This window comes from Tauraco erythrolophus, chromosome 16 (assembly GCF_009769465.1).
Source record: "Tauraco erythrolophus isolate bTauEry1 chromosome 16, bTauEry1.pri, whole genome shotgun sequence".
Lineage (NCBI taxonomy): Eukaryota > Metazoa > Chordata > Aves > Musophagiformes > Musophagidae > Tauraco > Tauraco erythrolophus.
Window position 1 is genome coordinate 2,682,132 of NC_141480.1, and position 19,051 is coordinate 2,701,182.

Genomic DNA, 19,051 nt, shown 5'->3' on the forward strand with positions numbered 1-19,051 from the left:
TCTGCACTGGAGTTTGGTTTTCCAACACAGAAAACACTTGAATTAAATAGCAATAGAAATTCTTGATCTCTGCCAGTGAAGAAAGTATACCAAAATATTTGTTCTCTACTTTTATGCACTATTTGTTTTACTTCACTTGAAGTTAGTTCAGTAACACGTGACACACACTATCCTTCCTCTCCACTGGGAAAATCACAGACGTAGACACTTCATAGCATCATTTAGGCTGGAAAAGACCTTTAAGATCATTGAATTCAACCATAAGATTGTTTGATTCCAATCTTTTTTGATCCAAGCCCTAGAAACTCAACTGAATCAAACTTTAATCTAAATATCCCATAATTATGAGACTGAGCAGAGTCTGTATGCGAAGCTGAGCACAGTCGCAGAGTACTCAGAATCAGGTTCAATCCTTCCCACTACTCAGGTGTGCTCAGATCACCAATTTTACCATTAGCCCCAGTCAGAGTCAATGGGAAATGGCAGGCGGCAGCGACTGCTTTGCCAGCAGCTTGGTTAGCTCAGGTTTTTGCTATGCAAACACTGTCTGTGCGTGTGTCCCAAGTGCCACCCAGCTGAGGGACAGTCCTCCCCAGGAGCACCCCTCAGGAAATTGCATTCTGAAATTTACAGCTTGACACAAACGTATTCTCGTAACATCTGACACATGAGAAATCCTCCAAATTACTGCAGAAGCAGCAGTAGAGTCAGAAAGGAAATAAGGGGGAAAAAAGAAAGAAAACAATAAAGGGAAGAAAACCAAGCATGATGATGATGATGATGTAGTGTTGGTGCATCCATGACTGTCTAGGAATTAAAACATGCACAGGGCTTACAGGGAAGCGCAATCTTTTTTATTAGACTAACAACATTTGGGAAAAAAAGCAGGCAAGCTTTTGAGCATCCGAGCTCTTTTCAGGACTATGAGAGATTCAGCAATGCAGAGGCTCAGTAAAGTGTCACTTTTTAATCACGACTTCGCAGTGTCATGCCCCACTTTGCTGGCATTTCTCCAGTTTATTCACCACCTAGAGCGGTTTGGGAAATTGCTGATAGAACAGTGAGAGCTAATATTAAATTAAACAAAATAGAGAAGCAAAAGGGGTTTTTTGTCGTTTCCTACATAGAGCTCTTTAATATTTAAGTATGGTTTAAGCTTCCAAATTCATGTACAATAAATATTAACCTGACTTGCAGAGAAGAAAAGTAAGGTGGACACAGTGAGTCCAGACTGTCATCAAATCATGACAAGCACGTGTAAGATGCAAACAGCACACAAAAATAAGTAAAAATGAAAGACAAACATCCCCTGACCTGCAGTGTGTACGTAGGCAGCACTAGCAAAGTTTGCACAGGAACTCCAACCAGTAAGTACAAGCCACATCCCTGGCTCTCTTCCTGCATCCTTTACTTTGATTCTCCATCCTCTTCCTCTGCTTTCATTCCCCATCACAACTGCTAAGGCTACACATCAAAAGCAGCTCCATTATCACCTCTCAGCTTTCCTGAAACAGCTGCAGGGAAGGTTTGCCAGTGCCAGGCTCTGAGCAGATGCCACCCTAACAAGTAACGAGCTGCATCTCATTTCTCTGCCCTCAACAATATCAAGCTGCAACTCTGGATGCTTTAAACTGAGACCATCTCATGCTACCATCGTCTTTCACCATGGACTTCTAGGCTGAGCTTTTCTGTTTTCAATGTGCAAACAGCTCCTTAAACCCCTTTCTCAATCACCTATCGTACCCTCCTTTACGTTCATGCAGAGCAGGGGGTCCCAAACAGTGCTTGATGCTGGCGTGGTCCTCCAGCAAGGCAGACAGGCTGCATATTTCATTAACTGTGGGTTTCAGTGACAGCACTTCAACCTGTACGCCCCAAATTATAAGGGGAAAAGAAATCAGAAAGAATTCTGACTTTTTTTTTTTTTTTTTAAGATGTTAATACTGCTGCTGAAACATCCTTTAATTCCTTTCTTCACTAGTTGATACATAATATGAAGCTGTTTGGTTTTATGGGAGATGTTATGGCCATACATGTTGAGACTGGCAACTGGAGAAGATTAATAGACTGGTCCTTAAATAAGATGGAACAGATAACAGCCACCGAATAAAACTGTCCATGGGGGCCCCAGTCTTATGACAGCTGTAAAAAACAAACTTTACACAATTTCATACTAAAAACAGAAGGCCACATTACAGTTACTCCTGCACTCCCCAAGTGGCCATTGCCTCAAATTGGAGCTATAAAAACACCAGGAATGTCGGATGGGGATCACTTTAGATAACATCACTATTTCCACTAGCCTCATCCTTGGTACGTTTTCCCCCATTTTGGCTTTACCGACCGTATCTGAAATCTGCCACCAGTCTATGTAGAGTCACAGCATCAGAGAAACAGAGGTTTGGTTTTGGCAAAGCAGACAAAGGTAACGGCACCACTGCGAGGAGTGACAGCAGACACGACTCACCTTTTGATTAATTATCTCAAATTAGTGTCTGTCGCAGTGCTCCAGTCCCACTTTCCCTTCAACCTGTCGCATTCCCACTATGGCCATGAGGTCCTCAGCAAAGGCTTCCTGTTGCTAATATGTATTTGGTCTCAGAGACTTTTTTTAATTAAATTCTTATATGTATTTCTTCTTTGGGGACTTTTTGGGGGATTTGTTTGGGATCTTTGCTAATTTTTATTTTTTTTTTGTCTTGTGCTCAAACTGTCCATGCTCCCTTGTTACCAGCATTTAAGTTCCAATGAAAGCCCCACTACATCAGGGATAGTTTAACAACTGACTAAGAGGGCTAATGCTTCCCTTCCAGGAATGTGAGCAAAGGTCTTTTAAAATGAAAACGGATGGAAAATACTCTTAAAAATGTTAGACATACTCCTGCAAACTTCCTATTACCAATGCTAGGAGCAGACTGTCTCATGTTCACATCCTCACATAAATCCATGGGGTTTCTGTAATTTACCCCAAAGCTGGATGCAGGATGTTTACAAGGAATTAAGCTGTCAATCACATTTAAGAGAATTCAGCCTTAAAGCCAGGTAAAAACTGATTCCTTCCCCAAAAGACTCAATGGAAGGAGCTGAAAAAGCAGCACAGGGATAGTAAGGAATCCCTTTGGTATTCAGAGTCCTGGAGTACTCAGTATAGCAAGAATTGTACCAGCTCTACTGAGAGCAAACACATACCTCCATTAGATATTGCACTTATCTCCTCTTATAACATCTGAAACTCCTAATGTGTTTACACTGGACACTGAAATGATCATTATGGGCCAGACCTACCCAGTGAAGACCCCAGCCTCCTCCCCGGAGCGATTACTGGCACACCTCCTGACAGCCCTACATCCATCCCACTGCCACTGAAGCAGCTTGTCAGCAGTGCTGCAAACTTAAATTGGCAAATATTAATTGCCAGCTGGGAAATCTGCCATTAGCTCACTCAGATTTTTTTTTTTTTTTCCCCAGTTGGAAAGACAGAGTGTGTTAAATGGAGCAGATTTCTTTGCAGTCTGCAAACAGCCGACGGAGCAGGTTTGCCTGTTTCGCAACCACTAAATGAGCAAAACATTCAACGCCTTCTCAGAGATGTTTTGAAATGCTGTTCTTTAGAACAAATTACTTCTGGAAGTAACAAAGCACCCAACTAACACATGGACAACAAATAAAGTACAGAGGAAATAAACCACCACCCACCTGAGGCTGAATTCAGATCTACTCGAAATTACTGCAGCGATACATCGCACAAGTTATTAGCCTGCTTGGGTTTGTTTGGGCTTTTTTTCCAAGTTTGTAATTCATTTATATTCAAGCATAGAAAATTTTCTGTCAACATGCAGAAGATTATCATTTTCCATAATTAGAAAGAAACTTTTTAGACAACTGGAGGAAAGAGAGATGAGAAGCTGAAAATGAAAGATGCCATTTAGGGCATGAAATTGTAAGATTATGGGATGATACAGGTTGGAAGAGGCCTCAGCATTTACACACTTAATGTCAGACCAGGTCACTCAGGGCTGCTCCCAGCCAGGTCTTGAAAGTCCTCAGAGACGGAGGTGGCACCTGGGCAGCCTGCCCCACCACTCAACCGTCCTCATGGGAAAACCATCTCCTTACATCCAGGCTGAACCTCCCGTTTCAGCTTTTCCCCTTGTTTCTTGTTCTCCCATCATGCAAGCCCGTGCAGAGCTGGGCTCTGTCCTCTATAAAGCTCAACATGAGCCGGCAATGTGCACTGGCAGACCAGAAAGCCAACCGTGTCCTGGGCTGCATCAAAAGAAGCGTGGGCAGCAGGTCAAGGGAAGTGATTCTGCCTCTCTGCTCTGCTCTCCTGAGACCCCACCTAGAATACTGTATTCAGCTCTGGAGTCTCCAGCACAAGAAGGACATGGAGCTACTGGAACGAGTCCAGAGGAGGCCACGAAGATGATCAGAGGCCTGGAGCACCTCTGCTATGAAGACAGGCTGAGAGAGTTGGCGCTGTTCAGCCTAGAGAAGAGAAGGCTCCGGGGTGATCTTATAGCAGCTTTCCAGTACCTAAAGGGGCTACAAGAAAGCTGGAGAGGGACTTTTTACAAGGGCGTGTAGTGATAGGACAAGGGGAAATGGATTTAAACTGAAAGAGGGCAGTTTTAGGTTAGATATAAGAAAGAAATTTTTCACTCAGAGGGTGGTGAGGCACTGGCACAGGTTGCCCAGAGAAGTTGTGGCTGCCCCACCCCTGGCAGTGTTCAAGGCCACGTTGGATGAGGCTTTGGGCAACCTGGTGTAGTGGAGGGTGTCCCTGCCCATGGCAGGGGGGTTGGAACTAGATGATCTTTAAGGTCCCTTCCAACCCCAACCATTCTATGATTCTATGAAATGTCATGAGATAACAAGTTTTTCTCGCTCCTTCAGCACACATACACACTTACAGATGTACATGTACACGCACGCACACCCCAGCACATAGCAACATACATTTTGGAAGACTATATATAAGTCCATAGTGTGAAATGTTGTTCTGAGCACTAGCGAAAGGCTCAAACGCAGCAGTGTGACTGTGCGTGTAAGAGAGGTGAAAGGTAGGTCGTTTTCCATAGAGATTTATTTCAAAATTCTGTACAAAATCCATACAAAAATATGATTTATTATGAGGCAAGAATTGTCCTGTGTGAGGAGGAAAATTATTGTCATGTATTTGCCTAAAAGAAAAATATATACGTATTTTAAGCAATGGGATCAAATTATTGAAAAGAATTACTACTGACATTTTGAGAGAGACTGAAGGAAGAAAGAACAGGACTAGAATACCAGGCATGAACATGCTTTTATAGTGTCCCATCTCTCCACATAAAAATCTGTCAGAGCTCATAAAATTAGAGCTTTAGTAGAAGATGGACTGAATCAAAAAAATGAATAAAATAATCAGCACAGGTACAGCGCATTTACATAATGGAAAGTTCAAGAATTTGGTCAACCAAGTTGGATTGAATCATGCCAGAGCACAAACTAAATCTGAGCAGCTGCAGTACAAAGCTGCTTTACAGCCCAGCAAGAAAAGCTGAGCTTTTTTTATAAAAAAAAACACCCAATACACCTGGATAAAGGGAGGATGTCAGAACCAGAAGAAACAAGGAATGAGCTTGGGCAACGCAGCTGCCTTCCTCTAGCAGGGGCTTGGCTGATGCAGAGGAGCTTTAGGATTGCTGATCTCACAGAACAGAGCAGCGAGGGAAAGAAAGAAGGGAAAAAATTACTTCTAAATCCTGAAAATGGAAAAGCATAGCTGTTAAAAGAGAAAGAATTTCTCTAATGTATGTACACTGCTAGAGAAGTGCATTGCTCCGATGTTTCTGGAGAAAGGAAGGAAATAAGGGAAGAACTGTATTGAGCAGTGTATGCACAGCTTTCGCTGGCCAAAAATAAGGAGAGAAACGAGTGAAGAGACTGAGTGGACCTAAAAAGTCAAAAGGGAAGAAAAATGAATAGAATGGGAAAAAGGGGACTACTGCTATGGGAAAGCAAAGCACAGTCCAAATCACTGTGCTCAAATGTTATAGCTGCGTTACCCACGGCATTTATTCAAATAGGAACGTTCCCAGGCCAACTGCTCACTTTGGACATCTGTGGGACAACTGTCAGTATGAGCACAGATATCTTTCCAGTTTTCCTGGGTATTGGGAGTGCTTTTGGGGAAGACGAACTTACTTCTCCTCTTTGGCCAAGAGCAAAAACATTTTATCCTCGTGTGTTTTATTAACCAGCCAAAATCACCAACACTCAAATCAAACGACTATGGGTAAACTCACAAAACAGTGAAAAATATATAAAACCAAAAAACCCACCACATAGTAGAGACATCTTAAATAAAACATTTTCCTATGGGAAAACCAAACTATGCTTCAGACCAGTGAAGACCACCAGATCACAGAGAATTTGAACAGCTATGAGCAGGAGTGAGATTTTTTCCTGAGACCACTGGACGCAGAACTTCTGCTTTATGGTATTTCCCTTTTGGCTCCAAACTCCTAAGTGAAGTTTTCCACCTATTTATCATTTTGTAAACTGAGAAAAGGGATGGTATTTGTATTTTCATGCATGGCAGCACTGGGGAACGGTGCTGCACCAGAGGGTGCAGGATGAAGCCTGAGGAGCTCTCTTCTGCTGGGACCTCTCATTGCTTCATCCATGTTTCCATGCGCTCTCACTTTGGACGTCGTGTCCATTCGCCAGCCCAAGCCTTGGGCACGGTGGCCAGCTCAGCCCAAAGCCTGCACACCAAGGGCCGACACCCTCCATGAAACCTTTCCCAAACACACGTTGATGTTATCGACCCACGTTTGCCGATACCAGAGCGCCCATGTCTCCACGTGGCCCACCCTCACCCAGCAGGTCTGTGTGATTTTTCCAGACTGTTCTCAAAGAGACATGGATTCATTTCAAACAATGCTAGGGGGGAATCTGGATGTCTGAAGGCACACAAGTTTTTTTTAACTTCTTTGACTCTCAAGGTTTCAAGGAGCTATTTCATTCCAGGCTGGGCAGGGGAGAAATGGGTCATTTGCCCGGAGCCAAATTCTCTTCAGCTCCTCTAATACAGAATGAAATGCTAGCGAGGTAGCACAAATCAAGTGCTGCTTCTATTCACACACGAGTATTTGCTATGCACCAGTATTTACAAAGCACTTCACATGCGATGAATATGTTAATAAGACCCAAAAAAATCCTTTCCCAGAACACACAAAAGAAAACAAGATCTTTGTTTGCTTTGTTATCAGTTTGCTGTGGATAGACCCAGCTCAGAGTGGAATCGGAGTGTTTGATCTCTGTTATACTTCAAGGCCGTCCAGTTTGCCACTGAGAACTGGGTAAACTGGCAGAGCACACAGATGCAATCTGCAGCATCCCTCAGCTCTACACAGAGACTTAAGTCTTAATTGAACAAGTCAACTGGGACAAAAAAAAAAAAACATGAAGCAGCCCACTCATCAGCCTAATTGTACTCAAATAATTAGACTATCTACTTGATAGAAAGCAAATAGAGAGCATGTGCCTGCTGACAGATGTACACCTAACATCCAGCTGAAACGATGCATTTTGCACCTTTAAGATTTTTTCCCCAGTCATAAAGCCTTACACTTTATGTCACATTTATAATGCTACTTATAAATCTGTAGCTTAATTGCTTACTACAAATTTCCATGTAAAAGAAACCACTATCATTTTTTATTTACAAACAGAAGACTATAATGCACACAGAAGGTTATATGCATGAACTGCATGGCAGAAGCAAGGGCTGAAGTCAAATATTCCCAAGAACTCCCACTCTGTGGGATTATTCCTCCCTTAAGGTAAGCTTTTTTCCCTACATTTTATCTCTGCAGACAGGAGTGTGAAGCACTTTTTTATTTATTCATACGGGAAGAGAAGTGAGTTTGTTTCTTTCTTCCCTTCCATAAAGCTGTTATTCTGCTGAAAAGCAGATTTGAGCAGTGCTCCATGGCAAGAGTTTAAGGGTTACTTGAAACTGGGACACAAAACTACTACTTTCTGACATCATTTCATGGTGTGTTCCGGGAAGTATTCAAGCATGACATTGTATCATTAGGTATAATACAGCCATTGCAGAGGCACTGATTACTGCAATGAGAACTCATTTTCTTTAACACTATATGTGATAAGGAATGAATAAAAACCCAGGCCAGAGGCACCGGTGTTAAAAGGTAGGCTATGTTACAAGAATGAAAAAAACGTCTGAAGACACCTTTGGGGAGTCAGGGGAAGAAAACCCACTGCATTAAGTGGGGTCAGGGGGCTGCTGAGCACCTCTGAAATTAGAGCTGTACCTCCCCTTTCTTTGGGAGGTTTCTCATGCTGCAGTCCCATCTGCATCTTATCCAGGGATGGAGACAGTTTCCAGCCAGACCCATGCCCTGATCTGACTCCATACCCTGAGGCAGAAACACCAGCACTAGGAGCAAGGCACAAGCATCCTTTTCAGATGCTCCTTTTTAAAGTGACAAGCAAAAATCCCTCTTCAACTTAACCTGCTCATGTGCTATCCCCTCCGAATATGCTTTTTAGGTGACTCCTTTCCATGATTAATTTCATATAAGGTCTATTGATCCTAGACCTAATTACCCACTTTGGTAAATCTAGAGCATGTCCATGACGAACTAGCCCAGCTCACCTAGTTTTCACCGAGTGAATCCTCCAACCAGCTTCTCTGTCCCATCCACAGCCAGAACTCCAAAATAAATGAGACTTTGTGATGCTGTGCAAAGCAGTGCCTAGATAGCTCTGAAAATTTTGGGCTGGTCTTAGTCTCCAGGCCTCCTCCAAGGCACAAGAACTGTAATGCTTTTCTATCTCCAAAGGGTATCTCAAGGATATACCAATAAGACTCTTTGAATGGGCTCCTGTTTCTTAAACAGGCTCTTCTAGCATCATGTTAGTAAACGAGAACCTGCAATGGAGAGCTCTGTATGCAGCCAAGCTCTTCTGGGGCTCAAGTTCCCACTGAGCTGAAGAAAAAGGAATTATTTTCATATTTGATCACATAAGTGTCACTGGATATATTTGCAACAACCCACTCAAATCTTTCTGTAGGTATATGGAGTCATATTTGACAATGAGTTTTCAAGATATACTCTAGTGAGGCCTGTATAATACCTCTCATCAGAAGCAAAATAATTTACAACTTCTTCCACTCCCCAGCATTTCATCACGTGCTCCTGCCACTGCAGCCTCCCTTGATTTGTGACAGGATGGTACATGGCACACAAAATATTAATGGAAAAGACACAGGACTCCATTCCTTTGGTGATTTGGTGCAATGACGATAACGAAATGTGCTATTGAAGCAGTAAAACAGCTGAAGATGTATGCATCCTACTGGTAATCAGAACCACCTTTAAAATTATTTAAAATTCTGTTCTGGCAGTACACTTCCAGCTTCTCTTATTTCATCTGAACAGCTCCTTTCCTTTACCCGTGTCATTTCCCTAAGTAGGCTTTTGTTTCTCATTTTTGCAACAAACTTTTTGTAACACCATATACTTTTTCTTCATGTCTTTGTCTTGTTCAAAGCCTTAACAAACGAATTGGATTGTAAAAGAGTTATTACACTGGCAGTTGAAAGTACTGAGCAGCACAACTACATTGCACCCAATGTATACAATGATGTTAATTATTTACCAGTTCCCAGTTTGATTACACTTTAGGCAGTGATGACACTCAGGGGCTTAATAGCTGCATAAAACATTTTGTTATGTTCTACAGTGTGCTAGAATAAATCATTTTTGGAAAATTTATCTCTTAGAAATAAAACATACCATTCAGCCATTTATCAGTATTACGGTAAGATGAGCAAAGAAAGTTCTACAGAATTATTTATTTTTAATGATGCCCTACCTTTGAAGAAACAGTCCTTGCTGTGGATAATGTAGATTTTCTTCCTCTGCAGACAGGAGGCTCGATGCAGTTGACAGTGATTTTCATAAAATTTGCCATCAGATCCACACACGGGCATGTAGCTGGACTTGCAATCTTCTACGCACCTGCACTCGGGCTGGCTGGTGTCCTTGTTCACGACACACTTACTCCCCCGGCCACAGTACTTCTTCTCGCATGATGCATGGAGGCCATCCTGCCCATAAAGCACTGGGAAAAGCAGAAAAAGTCCATGTGAGCAGCATTTGCCTAAGGGACCATACTCATCTGATGGAGCAGCACAAGTACAGGAGGTACAAGGTTTTTGAGGGAAAAACCACACAATCTGCTCCCCCACATCCTCTTCGAACAGCAGCACAACTGCAGTTTGGAGAACGTCTTTACATCTGAAGACCTCCAGCTCTCACTCACCAAAACATTAAGCACGTGCTGAAGGGGCTTTGTTGAAGCGATGGACACGGAGTCATTTATTCTTTTAGCCCCTTGCGAAACGAGACGCTAGAATAAAATGCAGTGAATTTCAGTGCCCAAACTTTGGCCATGAGTTACATTCAGAAAGCAATTCTGAAAATCTACACTTCTCCACCCATAAACAGCTTCATTTTGGGGCAGCAAAACGCCGTAACTGCCAGCACTTCAGCTTCTGTACCGGTGTTCGTGTTCAGAATCTAACTTCCACCCTGCGAGCCAGAAGCAGAACATCCCTAAGGCTAAAATTCACACAGGTTTCAATGAAAGCTCAGGCAGACAATCGCTGTGAGCTTTTGAAAAAACATCCCCAAAAAAGACTGATCACTGAAGTCAAGGGAGTATTACAGGAAGATGCTTCTCGCTGTAAAAGTGCACATCAGTATCTATCCCTGCACTCTGAATAATGGTATATAATGAAAAATAACCTACTACTATTAAGAACTTGTTGCATATAATGTTCTGAACACCACGGTACTATCTGCTGTTTGATACTATTAAAAGGCTAAGGAAGCTGCCCTTGTGCTATAACATTTTTTGCTTCTTAAGTTTCCTCACTTAAAGGCTTACAACAGAACATTATTATAATTCATACAGGACAGGGTACTTCCCAACAAGCCACTTCTCAGAGCGATAATTAGCATTACACTCAATGAAGAGCTTCACCAAATTACATCATTCTATGCTAATTGCAGGATGCAAAGTTGAGAATTACAAAGGGATGCTGCAAAAGACATAATTAAAGCAGGAATAAACATTTCGTAGCGTTCAGCCCGCTGCCAGCCTTGCACAGCCTTCCAGCAGCCGCAGCCCCCACCTGCACCCACACCAGGGACTCAGCCTGCACCAGCAAGACAGTTTTGAAGCAAATCCCTGTTGTCTGCGTTTACCACGAGCAGGTTTGGCTCTCGGCGAGGTTTCGGCGCGTGAGAGTTTTCAGAGGAAGCTCAAGTGGAAGTGCTGCTCCAGTGTCTAACAGGACAAATCCTGCAGCACCTGTAGCACCACCAGATCCTCAAAAATGCTCCCAGAGCTCTTCCCATCAAAAGTTTCTCAAGCAGCAGAACAGTTCAGGGTAGGAGAGTAGACCAGATCTCATCCAAAGACACTCCCTACCATGTAACGGAGATGTGAGGAGCATCAGCACTGGGCTACTTCCCAGCATAAATCCCTTTTGATCATGCTAAATTCCTCACTAACATCACCACAGCCCCTGCTCACACAGCAGTTTATGCCACTACTAAATGTCCCAGTGCTGAAGCTACATTTCATCTCCTAGTAATGCAGGGGTTAAAGCATGTGCACAGAGAGAAGCAAAAGTTTCTACAAAACCCCTTTTAGCTTGGTCCCTGTTAAGCCTTTGTTTTTATCACTGTAAATCTGAAAGGGAAGAAAAATCTGTTATTGGAGGATTAACTATTTGACTCAATAACTCATTAAAATTCCTCCAACTTGGCAAGCTAAGAAATATTGACTTTTCCTGACTTATAATAAACTAGAAGGTCACAGCATCTCTGAGCAGTGTAAAAAGTACAGTCCCTGGAAGGAGTATCTGAATATTCTTTGTTTACTTTACTAATTGTTGCACAGTTTCTGCAAAATATCCTCAAGAATGCAAATTCTGTGACCACTGGGAGACCTCCCTGCCAAGGCCATCAGCATGTATGGTGCCAGCTGTAGATCAGAGCAGCACGAAGGATCAGGGCTTGAGGAAGTCCTGGTCAAGCATCCTCCTCCTCTCAGTGGCAGGACCTGCACCTGTACAGGCACTTGGCTTATCCATCACTATGTGCCTCAAAGACATGCTTTGCAGACCACTGTTGATGCTAAAGATATCTAAAAATCAAGATTCAGGAGTTATTATTGTCTATATAAATGTAATTCAGATACAGCTACAGATGAGGCTTTGGGCAACCTGGTATAGTGGAGGATTTCCCTGCCCATGGCAGGGGGGTTGGAACTAGATGATCTTTGAGGTCCCTTCCAACCCAAACCATTCTATGATTCTATGAAAAGCTCTTCCTGTGCTGTCTTGAGTTCTCAAAACTGATCTCTCAGAGCTAGCACCAGCTGAGGATGGCACCATGCGTCGCACTGAAGGTTATTTCTGCCTCCTCATTCATGGTGGGCTGGTCTGATTTAATGCATCAGGTCACATCTGGCCAGGCTGCACCCTGCCCCAACAGCCACCGCCAAAACCCTCTTGGACACCCTCAAGTATCTTTGGTATTTTGATTTTAATATAAACTTAGCATTACTGAAGGTAAACACTATTCCTATTGCAATAGAAATTTTAAGTTTTTAGTGATACATCAAAGACTTGATTAAACAACAGCTTATAAAAAAGACAAAATACTTTGGCTTTTCTACTTCTACCCTGGTTACTACGGAAAAACTGCAAAAAGCCTATGTTTATGCCTCATATTTTTCACAGTTTGGTTTATTCTGTGTTCTCAGATGGAGAATTCTTGTTTAAACACACCTCAGTTGGGTAAGGGGGTAGACAGGATACTCCAAAACAGCCAGAAAGGCGAGATTTGCATATTCAGGAATCCTGATGTGCTTCTAGTAGTCCAAGTCCTCTGAAACCTGTGTGTCTGCAAGCAGGGTGTTAACATGGGATGTCTCTGTCAGAATCCAATACTGTTGATAGCAGCTCTTTAATTCAATTACTATTTGCATAATCCTTTGAAGAACTAAAGCTTCCCACAAGCACACTCAGCCCTACAGACAGACCCTCCACCCAGGAAGGACAGCAATGGGATGCAGAAACAGAACCGAGCCAGTGGAAATGGAGAGGAAATAAGGTATTTGACTGTAGAAGCACTGCTGTCTTTATCCAGGTAATTCATTAACTCAGAGCAGCACCACACACCATGGAAAGGGACTTTCCTCAATTGCATCAAGATGCCTGCTCCAGTCCATCCCATGGGCAGGCACCCGAGCAGGGAAGGACACCGGCATGAAACGCACCTGCCATCGCTATTTTTTGGTTACATTATTAAAATTGACTGAATTCCCCACTCTTACAAGGATTATTAGAAGCAGAAATGCGAAAGGTAATCAAGTGAAACTACCAACTCATAGCTTACGGTATTTACGAGCCCCACTGTACTGCATGGAAAAAGGCATAATTTATTTAATTTATTAGTTGCAAAGAAAGTAATTTACTTAGGTTAAAAAGTGATCATCTTGCAAAACAAGCCACTTTCCAACACTAAGTTTACCCAACATGTCAAAAGTCTGAGTTGTTGTATTGTATTAAAGCTAGAACGATGGAAAGAGGAAGTTCATTCACATACACTCATGAAAACACTTGACTTCTCAAATTGGTTTCTGGCTGCCCCCAAGAAATTTGGAATTCCAGGGGAAAACCAACAAAAACTTGGTGCAGGCAGCAAAATACGAGTTCAAGAATTTCATAAGGCTGGTTAATATGCTGCCTTCATCTCAAAGCAAGAATTTAATAAGAAAATGAAGACGTTATTGCCACAATGGAGAATATGCATCCTCTGGCTGCTCATTAATTCATAAACACAGAGACCTCGGCTACCGTTTAAATGCCACTAAAATATATTACAGATCAGACTAAGGTTCACAGACTTTTTTTTTTTTACTGCCAAATACAACCCCTATTCCTTACTTCAGCAAAACTCCCAAAGAGTTCAAGGGAAGGTTGGGTTCACAACAAGCACTGACTTCAATTAAGACCAACCAGACAAACCCATCACACACAGAGCAAAACTAAAACTGAACAGCTCTACCATATCACTACTCATAAAAAGTTGCTTATGCACTGCAAAAATGTAAATTACTACATTTACATGTAAAAAGCCAGTTTGCCTTCAAGTCACAGCGAGCTCCTGCAGGCAGCTGGACATCCAGTTTTATTGCTGAAGGAAAAACTTTAGATGTTACATCAGGACTGGAAACGTTAATTATGGGGCACTGGAGACTGGTATAACTGAAACTTCTACCCCAAATCCTTCAAAGCCAATGCTGCACTTTGCAAACATAACAAAATATAACTAAAATCAAACTCTCTATAACATGACAAAAATATTCAATCTCTAAGCTTAGCTTGTTACTTCCGTTAGATAAAGACGTCCCAAGCTATTCCTCCAGCATCCTGACATCAGTTTTCCAATGTTTTCCTTTCCCACATGAAATCACCTTCTATGGTCTAAAATCTGTAAGCACTATTTACTGCTGAAAAACATATGTTTCCAGTACACAGAGATATATATACATGTACAACGTATACACACAGGTGTATGTGTTCAAGTATGCAATTACATATGTCCAGTCACACACAGACATTACACATGTTGACATATGACCACACACTTCCCATACACCTGACTTGTCACAACTTCACTTTCGCAGATGATACAAAGTCAGATGCCACAGCACGACTGTGGAAAAATAACTAAAATTGGGGAAATGGGAGAATATTGTCCCCCAGGAGTTCAGCTTACATCTTACACAACTGCTACCTCAGATTAGAGCTTTGATGTGATAGACAATTGTTGTTCCCAGGAACAAAGTGCACCTGGAATGATAAGGTCTGCAGCTCATCCCTCTTATCAGAGACAAATTGTGTCCCATGAAGATAACATCAAGAAAGATGATCACAACTGCTTCCTCAGCAGTAAAGGTGAGATCATGCCCTGAAGCTGAACTTTTCTCATGATAATGACATTATAATATGACTAGAATCACTCAAGCTCCACCTAAAAGTAAAGAAATAGTATAAAATGGGGGATGTTAGGGGCAAAGACTTCCATCTCAATGACTTGGACAGCTGAATCTCTCTTCCACCCCCCATAGGGACGCCTATTGGGTAAGAACTCTGTGTTATGTGCATTTACTTACTAACACTTTGCTAGCTACTTAGTATTATCACTGATAGGTTCTAGTTTTATATTATTCTAAATCAAAGCTGTTTTCGCAGTCAGTCCCTGTCACCGGCTGTCTTCAAATCTGTATCCTGTCACGAGCATCAGTAATAAAATTTGTTATTTTAATATAAGTTTCCAGAAACTTTAATTGATATAATATAAGGGAGGATGGCCCATCGTGCTGCCAGTGGGGTCCATGAATAGGTCAGGCAAACACCCCCCAACTATCCACCCTCCTGGGCTGCCCAGGGTGGGCAGGTGGGTCAGATACCAGGGTTTTGTCTTTCTTGGGAAACTGGTAGACTGGTTGAATTGCTCCTGACTTTTACTGAACTGACCTCTGTTGGTCTGATCCTGTGTCATTCCATGACAACACCTAAAACCTTCCTTCCCCAGCACATCTTTAATATACACCTTGGATAACGCGTGGTTGGAAGTAACAAAAGTTCAGATGCATGACTCCTGCACCCGGCTTCTGTTCAGTTAGCAAACACGTGTGCTACAGACGTCGTTACCACCACAATAAAATAAGAAAGGAAACATAAAGCAGGAATTTCATAATAATCTGCTCTACAAGTTTCTCATTTTTTTCATCGCACGCCTGTTACGAAAGTGGAGAGGCAGAAAAGCCACGGTAAATCACCTGGAATAGGGGCACAGCAGCAGCACATTCATTATCTCCACTACCAGCCTTTGGTGCTATAATTTATTTATTTTTATAAAGCAAAAATGGTGACTTATCCTGGAGAAAAATATAGAAAATGAGATGTGCTTCAAGCATACATTTTGCTACGGATGCAAACTATTTTCTTTCAAGGTGTGGGAGATAACTGTGTGTGTGTACGTGTGTGCGCATCTTTGAGCGGGACAGAGAGGGACACATCAGCCTCAGAAAGGGAAGACAGAAAAATCAGTCACTTTTACTAATTTAGATGTTCTACATGAAACAAAAGACAGGATAACATGGAAAGCTTCCTCAGAACAAAACTAGTAAACACTCCCAAATGGACACATGTTTTCAGGAGGATTCTTGCAGAGTTTAAAAAAAAAAAACACACACCAAAAGGAAGGGAAAATTTACTCTGGGAGGGAGTATGGAGACAAACAGTTACACCAGTAACACCAGTGTCAAGGGAGCTGCTTAATGTGTGTCAGTGTCTTAACATCAAATACAAACACACTGGAACTGCTCAACTAAAGTTCAGTAACAATGTGCAGTTATTCTGAAAATAACTCCAAGGAAGCACTCAAAAAATCACAGGAAAATTTTTTGTATCAATTTCTACATCTGAAAATGAGGATTAATGTTATATTCTACGTCAGGACAATAAAATCCATTAGAGGTGATATCAGGAAAAGGCATTTGAACATTTCAAGTAACGATGCTATTCCTAGTGTAATTAGCCTAATTTTTGTCCCATTTCAAATCCATTTAACCATTAGGAGATCAAAAGCTTCATTAAATATTATATTTGAATGGTATCATGGTTTATGAGTACTAACACAAAAAATGAGGCAACAGGCATGCACGAATCAAAACATCCCAACTACTTAAAGCATATACACAGATTACCAAGAAAGAAATACCAGCCAATATATGAGACCATATATATTTAGATCCTTGCCATGAAACTCTACCATGCACTATTTGCTTGATTGTTCTCTTCTACTGAAGAGGCGATTCATAAAATTGCTCTTTATTAAGTGTTTATCTAAAGTTATCTATGACAGATACTGCACATTGAAGGCAATTTTATTATGTTACCACTGTGCAGCAAACACAGCCCTATATTTGCTGGACTGCTGTGCTGCAGAGCTCCTCTTGGCATCACACATCACCCTGTGTTTGCAAGCTGTCTAGCAGGTCCCCACAACCAGCTGGCCAAGAAACATCACAAAAATTAGTACATGACCAGTATACTGCCTGCTTTGATCAGAAGGATTTAATCTTTCCTTGGGCACCCGTATTTAGTGTTGTGAGCAACCCCGTGAAGCTGGATAGCAGTGTGTATTTTACTTGACTATTTATTTAATTATCTCAGTATTGCATAGTCCAAAGAATGCAGAAACCTTCCAGTGTCAGATCTGGAGGGAACAGATCACATTAATTCTTTGGTTTCTTTGGTAAAACTCCGTATCAGAACGCACTTTTCTGAAGGAAGGCAATGAAATTCCCATAGGTCAACTGCTCAAAATCAGTCTTGTTGCCTTTAATCTTGCTCATCAATCTTCTGCCTGCCCCATTCCTTCACTCTTCCTCTCAGGACCAGCCTTACTCCTCTTCCTTGCTTTCAGTGGTCTTTTATCCTTTGACCAGCACAGCAAGCCCGAGCACTCTCCAGGCTACTATAAAAGACACGAGAAATCAATAGCACAGTGTCATGCATCTTTCTGCTACTCCTTCAATGAAGTTCTTGTGGCAGACTATGAGGAGGTTAGAATCCAATAATGAAATACCTATAGATGACTTGCCTGTCTTCCTAGCGATTTCTCCAATTACATTACCAGTGGAGTTGCTGGAGGCAAGCTGAACAGCCTAGATCTTCCCAGTTGTCTGCATTATTAACCTGTAAATCTTCCATGCACGTTGCCTTTTCCTCCTTCCCCTTTTGACCCGGACACACCACCCAAGGCTTCCCTCAAGAGCCAGCCCTGCATCTCGCCTCCCCTGGCTCCTCCACCCTCCAGAGCAACAACTCACCATGAACCCAGAGCCCTCCACACAGTGCTACCCCCCCACCTCCTTGGCACAAGGCAGCAGTCTCTCACTGACATCTGTTTTTCAACGTCTGATTCCAAAACTTTTACACTTTTACCCTTGCTTTGACCATTTCTTCCTGGAGGAGGGTGAAATTCATACGCCAAGCATACTGGGCCATGCTGCAGTGGCAGGAGGACACGCATGGCCATCACTTATCACATCTATGTAAAAGCACAGGACATCTTGCACTATTAGCAACAGTTCAAGAACAAAAGATGCCAACTTTCCATTTGAGGGGTACTCTACAGGCTCAAATAAATCTCTCCTTTTTCTGTTTTTCTGCCTCATTACTTTGCAGTAAGACCATCTATCAGAAAATAATTGCATTTGTTTATTTTACACCTATTTTCCCCTTACATATGCACAAACCAAACATTACTTCAGATTGGATAGAAAGATGTTTTCAGTTTCCTATTTATTTTCTCACTCAGTGCACCAGTTTATAAGCCTCGTTGAGGAAAAGGAACAGAAACAGAAAGCCAGCTCATCATTGCATTTTTCTCAAAAAAAGATGATTTTGATTATTTATTTTTGGTTGGAAGACAAATAGATAACAAGCTTTTATAATTAATATCCATTCAGCTTCCTTATTACATTATTCATGTATTCTACTCCTAGTAAAAAAAAAAAACACAAAACATCTGACTTGCACCAAATTGTACAAGTGTCACCGCACGAGGTTTCGGCGTGATTGATGACACAGACCTCGGCGTCATCGCAGCGACGCCTGTGTCAGCACTTCCACTGGCATTTCCTTTTCTTTAAGAGGTGCACGTCTCACACTTGAACCTTACAAATGAAGTCGCATTCTTGAAAAAACATTTTTCAAGCTATGCTAAAGCACGGGCCAAAAACGTAAAAGAGGTAGAAACACCTGACTTTCACCCATTTTCCTTGCTGCTAGAACAGGATGAAGGCTGCAGCTGGGAACAACCTAAAAATACAGTAGCTAAACATCAGTAGTTTCCATATTCCATCTGGTTATTAG

The 19,051-nt window shown here is 42.0% G+C and overlaps 1 protein-coding gene across 1 annotated transcript in view; it reads right to left on the minus strand.

Moving 5' to 3' along the window:
• FSTL4 (follistatin like 4) overlaps positions 1–19,051 on the minus strand; it is a 224,345-nt gene that overhangs the window by 145,130 nt on the left and 60,164 nt on the right. The window contains exon 3 of the mRNA XM_086621542.1: positions 9,895–10,143. Within this exon, the coding sequence (XP_086477668.1) occupies positions 9,895–10,143 (249 nt within the window). The remainder of the gene's footprint in view (positions 1–9,894; positions 10,144–19,051) is intronic.